The sequence below is a fragment of the Cavia porcellus genome, unplaced genomic scaffold, assembly GCF_034190915.1.
Source record: "Cavia porcellus strain 051 isolate PalLab524CR breed Dunkin Hartley unplaced genomic scaffold, mCavPor4.1 scaffold_7, whole genome shotgun sequence".
In the NCBI taxonomy this organism is placed as follows: domain Eukaryota; kingdom Metazoa; phylum Chordata; class Mammalia; order Rodentia; family Caviidae; genus Cavia; species Cavia porcellus.
Window position 1 is genome coordinate 45838523 of NW_026947490.1, and position 9232 is coordinate 45847754.

General features: G+C 34.8%; 1 protein-coding gene across 1 annotated transcript; it reads right to left on the reverse strand.

Annotated features, from left to right (window-relative positions):
- Nucleotides 1-7857: 7857 nt before the first annotated feature.
- Nucleotides 7858-8802, reverse strand: LOC100721412 (olfactory receptor 10T2-like). Its single transcript, XM_003466535.2, has one exon. The coding sequence runs from the start codon at nt 8800-8802 to the stop codon at nt 7858-7860; it is 945 nt and encodes a 314-aa protein (XP_003466583.2).
- Between the last annotated feature and the right edge of the window lie 430 nt (nt 8803-9232).

Here is a 9232-nt window from a genome sequence, read left to right on the forward strand (position 1 = left end):
CCTTCTGAACCTGAAACCCATCCTCTGGAGAAGGTACCCAGGATGAGTATTGGAAACTCAGGAAATCTGATCCTTCAAGAGTTGCATGAACGAAGTTTTTTGGGTGTTCTCCAGAGAGTAATTCATAGCCTGCTTTGGCCTGTTCTTCAAAGGGATCTGAGGGAGTGAGAAATAAGAAAAATATTGCTAATGAAAATAATAGCAATTTTATGAAAATCTAAGGGATTTACTAGAAAGTGGGGTAAAAGAAATGTTTACATGGGTGTGAGAATGGATCAAAGATATTTGCAATCAGGAAAATAGGAAAACAAAAATTCCGGGGCACAGGAAAAGATGCAATAAGAGATAATTCTTGAGTTATCAGAGAACTGACCTAACAAAGATTTAAGGAAATTATAAGTGAGCCACATAACATGCTAGGAATTATTGGAAAACATAAAGGAGGTGAAAGTACAATTTTTAATGCATGAAATAATATTAAGGGGTAAATGTAAATCTTTGAAGAAACTGAATAAGGGAAGTGATCATATTTTGAGGAAGTTGAGCACAGAATGGGAAAATTGTGCGTCACTGAATTGTGGAATATCATAAGAGAGAATAACACATGAAAAGAAAAGTAAACTCCACAAATAATAATAGCTAGGAAGAATCAATGTCTAGAATATTTCCTTCCATTTTATGCATAAAGGTTTTATCGTAAAATGCAACATGAGAAATGACCCATAAAAGAATTAAGACTCTTTTCCAGAAACAGAAGACTCCTCAAGAATTCCCTGAATTAGTTGAATAAACATACAATGAAACTGCAATAGAGTGGAATATTATGAATGTCCTGAATTAATCCAATGAAGTATTGTTGGATCAGTCACTCCAGGTGTAACAAGTCCTCATTACTGAAGTTAATCTTAGACCAGAGGTGCACAAAAATGACTGTGCCTGATGCACTCTCCAGGTCATGAGTCTGAAACTAATCCAAACAACAGGAATCCGATTTTGTGCCCATGACTTTTTGGCAAAGGAGGAGATTAGGATAAGGTAGAATAAGGTGTGTTCCTGGGCCACTATGGGTAGTAGAGAGTTAAAGAGCATTTACAAAAACACAAGTAGGTTTGTACAGGAAAATTAAGGAAGGCAAATCAATTACAAGAGAGGATAAAGCCTTATTTAGCTATGGCATTTTGCCTACCCAGGGTCCTGTGCTATGTCACCATTCTCAAAATAGAATAAATTTGACCTGGAGGCAAAGTGCTCAAATCGTAATCATTCCTACATTCTAAATGATCCATTTGGTACAGTCCACCACAACCCACCACAACCCAACCTCATGCTACTGAATAGATGATTGAAACGTACTTGTATTCTGCATTTTCACTCAATTGGAGGAGAACAGTCAGAAACTAAAATTCTCGAAGCAGCGTACCAACTGCAGATGAGTCTTTCATTATTTCAGCAAAGCTGATCTTTGATGTCTAATCTCAACAACATTTCACTCTCCATATCTTTATTCTTATTTCTTTTTCCTGTCAACTATCTCCTCTATCAGCCATTGCTGGCAACTGAGAAAATCAGCAACTTCCTTCATTCTTGGGCCCTCTACTCAATTTCTCATTTCCCCTCCAGTCCTGAATTAAAATTTTTATTTCTTGTCTCACTGGATTCCAGCCGTTCTCCTCTTCATTAAACTCTTTCCCATCTATTTTTTCTCCTTAATTATCATGGGATGAAATGATCAGTGACATAAAAGGGTCATTTTACCTCTACAGGCTTTGTGTTTTACCTATAAAAGAAAAATGAGACAACATAGTTTTCCTTCCTCTTACTTGCTTTGAGAGATTATAATTCCTCCAGTTGCCCTATTAGCTATGATGCTAAGCTTCATAATATCCCTTAATCCCTTCATCTTTTCTTCCCTTTCAAATATCCTTTCTCATTTTACCTCTTCTTTTTTCACTTCTGTCATTTCTTCTTTTTTAAATAAAATTTTAGAAAATCAATAAAAATGATACACAATTATTGATTCTCACTGGTGCTTTAAAATTGCTAGGATTTTTTAACCTCCTATGACTTCTCCAAGCATCTTCCATTGCCCTTCGAGGTTATATTAAGCCTTTCAGATTACAGAGTGAGGCAGAAGGTAGCTAAGGCAAGAGATGGAAAAAGAAAGAATGATCCACTTGCCAAGAAGCCTGTTTTCTGTGCTTTATCTGAAGCATCAGTTAACTAAGAAAACAACTGAAATAAATAGAGGGTCTGCTTTGGAACCTGTGCTTGGGGAGTAGAACAATTTGCTGAGGCTTAGTCTGGTTTGGTGTGTTGATAGATGTGTTGAATACCAGATACAAGTATATTTAGAACAAGATTTTGCAGGGAAATATTAGAACTGCTGAGGGTGTAATGTGACTGCGAGGGGTGTCCATTATTTAAAATGAAAGAAGAGTATCCTGCAGTTTTCCTTGGAGACCAGCATGCACACTGTGTGAAGTTGTGTAAGAGGCTATGTGCAAAAGGAGAACAGAAAAATTCATATTTAAGTAAATGTTTGTGGTCTGATCAAAATACAACCGTCAAAAAGCAGTATTTGTCAATTTTCACATTTATTTAAGTACTGCTGACTATTACATGGTTATTGGTTTGTAATCTTCACTGGTTAATCCTTTTGACATCAAACAATACATTTACAATTAAGAGTTGCTAAAATATCATTCAGTGCATGCAGATGAACAGTTAATTAAAATCCCATTTGTAGCATTGCTTACTAAATTTATGTCTATTGTGTATAACTTTTATGTAAAAATATGATATTTTGATGCACATTACATCTTACTCAGATTTTTGAAGATTGATAATAAGGTTAGAAGTCACTCTAATGAATTATTCTTATTACGGTCCAAAATTCTTGTTAGTTCATGAGCTATAAACACTTTTTAAAGTAAAAGTTATTTAAGGTTTCACTAAACATTCACCAGCATCAAATTTTTTTATGATAGTTTGTGGTTTTAGGAAGTAATAGAAGTTATAATGCTAAATGTTTTATCACTTTTTTTTTCCTCTTGTGCCTACAAGAGTAATGCAGTTCTCTCTCTTAATTGTATTATATCCATGTGACTGAGCTCTGGGCAGAGAAAATTGTGATGCCTGTTCATTTAATGTATGTCATATAATTTTGTTGTCCTGCAGTACCAGTTTGAGGGTAGAAGAGAGACTAGAAGGAGAAGGACTGTGATCTGCATGGAGTCTGCTTAAGGAGAAACAAAGTTTGCTGTGTTAGGCCTCTGAGATTCCAAAGTTTGCTTTCAACTACTGCCCAACATCAAATCTAGCTCTTCTGGCTAACGTTATATAGCTCTATAAATAGCTTCCCCTTCATAGTTTGGAATCAAGCTGGATAAATATGGCATGCGATAGATGGACCTAATCCTCTACTCTATTTCTATAGAGCTGTTAGATGATTTGCCTTGAATGTGAAGCATAAATGCTCTTGCTAGTATCAAACACCAAGTGAAACAACCTGACTCACTGTCTGAAATTTATATATTGAAGCCATCACCCTTCACCCTTGTATAGTTATATTTTGTTGCTAAGGAAGTAATTGAGATTAAATGAAATTCTAATTGTTAGGCTCCAATCTAGGAGAATTAATATTCTTTTTGGAGGAAGAAAGAACAAATAATCTCTATCTCTCTGTTTCTCTCCATGTGTCTCTGGGTCTTTATTTGTGTCTGTGTCTGTCTGTCTGACTCCTCTCTCTCTCTCTCTCTCTCTCTCTCTCTCTCTCTCTCTCTCTGTGTGTGTGTGTGTGTGTGTGTGTGTGTGTGTGTTTTCTGTTGGGTTCTAAAACAACTACTATAATTAATTAATGCATTCAACAAAATAGCAAGCTACAAAATCAATATAAAAATCACAGTTGTATTCTTATACCTTGACAACAATCTGAAAATGTAATTATCAAAAGAATTCCAGTGTCAAAAAGAATAAAATGTTTCACAATAAATTTAATCAGGAAAATAAAGACATGTATACTGAAAACTGCAAAGTACTGATGAAACAAACTAAAGAAAAAGAAACATACCTTATCAAATGTTAATCTAAGGTGATCCACAAACTCTGTTAGATTTCTCTCAATTTCAAAAGTGTTTTTTCAGAAATATAAAAAAAAAAAAAATCTCAAAGTTGTATGAAGCCAAGAAATCTTCCTAATACCTAAGCTGATCGTAAAAAGGAAAACAGAGCTAGAAGAATCATCTTACTGATTTCAGATTATATACAAAGTACACATACTGCTCTGGAACAGAAAAGAAAGCTAGTTAGTAAACCCAAATATGTGTGACATATCTTGTCATCTGGGACAAGGGTACCAAAAATACACAAAGTAAAAGGGTAGCTTGTTTAATCTGTAGTGCTTGCAACATTGGGTCTCAATAAGAAAAAGAGTAGAACTGTACTTTTATATTACATTAAATACACAAAAAAGTCAGTTCAAATCTGATTGAGTCAATGTAAAACCCAAAAAGATAACATTTAGAGGAAAATACAGAGGAAAAAACTCCATACCATTAACATTGGCAATGAATTGTTGGATATGGCACGAAAAGCACTAGCACCAAATGCAAAATGTGAGACAAGCTGAAGTCTTTGCGCAACAAAGGAAACATTCAACAATATTATTTTGTAGTTTGTATGCTCTAAGTAATATATTCAAAGACAAAATTTAATTTTTCCTTTCACATGACTACTATTTAATGCTTTTCTTTACATTTGAAAAGAACATTATTGAATGAACATAGAAATAGTGAACACTGTTCATTCCTGATATCAATGCACTAATTCCTAACATTTCATCATTAGCATACTTGTTGTAAACTTAAAAGACATCATATTAAATTTTAAAAGTTCTTACTAGTTTATTTTTATGTTAATTCCAGTTATGTTTTCATGTTAAGTAATGCAGAATTGTTTTCTGAATCCATCAAGACAATCATATTCTATAAAATTTATTATATTATATGCATAAAATGTATTATATTAATTATATAAAATTTATTATCTGCATATATCCATTCTTTCCAGTTTCCCCAAAATAATGTAATTTTGCACTATGAAATATGTTAAACCAAACTGTAGTTTACAAATGCAATTTGCCCCTATCATTGAGTTACTTCTGGACTCTAATCTGCAAAACCCTCCCTAGGGAGATAATGGCTTTCTGACTTCCTCTATCAATTTCTGTGTCACTTTGGAGTGCTGTTTTCAGGCATATGGACCATTGAAATGTACCCTACACTGTGTACTTTCTCTGAGTTGGTGCACAGATTTAAGGCATTTTTTACAGTCTTTACCTTCTCAGTTTTACTTAATTTTAGCTTTAAAACTAATCTTTCTTGTTTTCTCCAATATTCAGCTAGGATCTTATATCGCTACACGCAGACAATGTGTCCTAATTAGGTATTAATCACACTGCACTGTAACTGTGTCCTTACTTTACTAGTATATTTCACTTCTCTGCATTGTTTACACCACGTGCAAGGAAAGCAGTAGATGTTAAATAATTTCTGTCAGATAAATGCATGAATGTGGAAAACACATTTCAAATTCAAAATATACAGTGCTTCAAAATACTATTTAATTAAATTAATATTAAAGAATCACTGAAGATCAGAAGAAAAATTCAATGCAATTTGTTAGCATTTATATCTACAAAGTGACGCCAATTTTTATCATCATTTGCTAATTAAAAAAGATTTTGAAACCCTAATTTATGTCAGATAGAGTTATTTGTTGATATCAGTATCTTTATTAAGTTCATCCCAAAGTGTAAATTCAATCCAGTCCATGTCAGTCTTTGGAAAGAATTGCAGGCTACTTAGGGAGTCAGGTCTGATGAAGTTTGTGACTACTGACCAGTCTTTAGTGAACAGAGAAGTATCTGTATCCCTTGTAAACCAGAAAGGAATATACTGTCCAGCTGTATGTACATTTGTATGTTGCATAGGTGGAGCAGGATAATCTGTACCAGGAATCCTAAGGCCACAGAGAATGAGTCTAAACATCACTTCTCACTCTTCAGTGAGTGAGAGAGAATCCAAAAAGCTGCCCAAATCTTCTCAATTTAATTTCAGCTAACAAAGCTCAAATTGTGATTCTAAAAAGTCTGGTATAAACCCCCTGCTCTAATTTTAGTCATGTTAATACAGATATGTTGCGAGAATGTTGTGCACAGGGTATTCTGGTGAAGCAGTGATGAATCAGAAACCTAACTTTGTCTTAATGACATGCATCAAATCACAGAGTTCAGTCTTAGAAAGCTAATCTGCAGGTAATTAAAAATACTCCCTAGTGGAACTGTATAAAATTAATCTAGGCCTGACTCCATCAAGTTTTTTTCATTTTTGGAGAATTTTCCCTAGCATTCCAATCCTTTTTGGTTTTTATCTCTTTATATTCTGTATTATTCTTTTTAAATTTACTTTTTGTTTTATTTCTTCTCTATTTTATGCAATCTTCTTTTTAGCCTCCCATTATTTTACATAAAAGCAATAACTTTCTTAATGTTTATCCAATGCATATCATAACTAAAAATGATGTGCTTCATATTCTAAGACATTTACTAATTTACTAATTAATGCTTTTTTAATCACCCCTGATTGATACTAGATGAGGTTCTGGCATATGGATATGCAGCAAGTATTTGAGAAGGCTCAACTGTTAAGTCCAGGATATATATATATATATATGCCAAGGCAGTTATTAAACTGCATGATTCCAAGTAAAAGGATGAGCAACCAAAATGTCTTAATGTCATAACATTTAGTTATCTTACCAGGAGAAATCTTATCAAGAGCCACCATGTACTCAGGCAAGTAGATATGATACTCCTATACAACTCACTGACCGTTTCTTCCACCGACTTATGAAGGGAGTACAGGACTTCACTCTTGCTCTACTTACTAGGTTGGTGCCTTTAATTTACACACAGTGTCAGATCCATAAAAGGCTCAGGGTCCTGCTCAGGCTAATTTAGTTTCACATTGTATCTAACAAGAAAACCAATGCTAGACTAGAGGAGAAAGCAGGAAAATGAAGGGAAGGGAGAAAGGAATGCAGTTTTAAAGTCTTCCATCACAAAAACTTCGAATTTCTTAGAGATGCTAATCTATTAATTGTAATATTAATTTATGTACATTAAGTCTAATATTAGTTTACAAATACTAATCTATTTATCATTTGAGGAGTTATTCAGAGTCCCATGTTTCATTGAATTAACTCTCGATAAGAGTAGTTCAATTTGGCCCAGAGAAATTAGGCAGAATGTAATATGATTCAATATTCAAATTCCTTCTCTTTGTTACTCTAAAATCAGCATTTTTTAAGATTTCCATCAACCTTTTAGAACTTTCCTTTCTCACTTGCTTTTACCACAACTGAATTCACATCATTTTAATGAAGAAAAATTTCATTGCCATAATTACTTTTATAATATTAAAAATACACAAAAGCATTCAGAGATTACTATTTCTTGTTGTTTCAGCTTAGGAGATATAGCTAAAATCTGGTCTGGGGAATTACAAAATAGAAAATGCAGCGTTTGTAGTTCTGATCCTAGAAAATCGATGTTTGCAATGCACAAAAAGAGTATAGAGTCAATCACTGAAAGTTTGCATGCTCACATGAGTTCTGGTGACCAGTAGTTATGATGTCTACGCTGGATGGATAGAGTCTTATCCTGAGAATGCACCTTCAGTACAAAGTAACAAAGATACTTGAGTCTATATTTCGTTTTTTCATTAAAAACTTTATAAAAAAGAGGCAGGCCTAATTATAGGATGGAAGTCAGTGCAATTTCCTGATAGGTCAGCTCCCTCATACAGTTTTGGGAAATGAATACCTACTCAGAACCTTTCTCAGGGCCATCTTTACTTCTTTATTTCTCAGTGTATAGACAAGGGGGTTGAGAAGTGGGGTGATCACAGTATAGGTCACTGCTAAAAGCAGGTCCTTATCAGAGGAGTGCAGGGATGTGGGCCTCAAGTAGATAGAGGAAGCACAGCCATAGTGGACAATGACCACTGTGAGGTGAGAGGCACAAGTGGCAAAGGCTTTGCGCTGTCCCTCTGCTGAGGAGATCTTGAGGATGGTGGAAACAATGAAGACATAGGAAATGAAGATCAACACAAAGGGAACCAACAATACCAGAATGCTGAGGAAGAAGATGACCATTTCCTTCAAGTTGGTGTCTGTGCAGCCCAGTTTTATGACTGGGGAAATGTCACAGAAAAAGTGGTTGACTCGATTGAAGGCACAGAAGGGCACAGTAAACACAAGGACGTTGACAACCACAGAGATTAGGAAACCACAAAAGCTGGAGGCTAAAACCAGCTGCACACAGGCAGCTCTACTGACGATGAGGGTGTAGTTGAGAGGGTTGCAGATGGCAACATAGCGATCATAGCCCATCACAGCTATGAGAAAACAGTTGGTACAAGCTAAGCCCACAAAGAAATAGAGCTGGGCAGCACATCCAGAGAAGGAAATACTTGGATTTGTGGCCAACAAATTGCTTAGCATTTTGGGTACAATGACCAAGGTATAGCAAGTTTCAGAGCAGGAAAGAATGAAGAGAAAGAAGTACATGGGGATGTGTAAACTCCTGTCCAGGCGAATGACTGTCATGATGGTGGCATTGGCCATCAGAGTGGTGAGGTAGACCACAAAGAAGATAATGAAAAGAAGAATCTGGAGATTCCCTAGATTTGAGAAGCCTACCAGGATAAACTCAGTGATCACACTTCGGTTCTGTCTCTTCATTGTTCAATAGGGATCAGGCTCAGACAATCTGAAATGGAGATAATTTGGCACAAGTTAAAAAAAACCCTAGGAAACCAGATATATTTCTATGCAGAGTGGATAAGATTGGTGTGAAATTATGAGTAATAAACTTATTAATCAAAAGACAATAGTAATGACACATATATCCCAATAAACAAATATCTGAGAAAATTTATTTTATGTTGCTTTTGTTCTTGTACTCATACAGAAAGTTCAAACTGTGTTAAATCAAAAATGATTTAAAGTGCACCTCATAGCTCACTATGTCACTGTATACATAATGTCATATTTCTTCTCCTTCCATTCTTTATTCCTCTTTATAGTTAATATTTACTTTTCTTATAAAACCCTGTTTATCTCTTGAAATGTTTTCCTGAATACTTCTACATGACTGAATATTATTCCCATG

What these genes read in the sequence shown, in the direction of transcription:
- LOC100721412 (XM_003466535.2), bottom strand. Translation starts at nt 8,802, where the DNA reads ATGAAGAGACAGAACCGAAGTGTGATCACTGAGTTTATCCTGGTAGGC.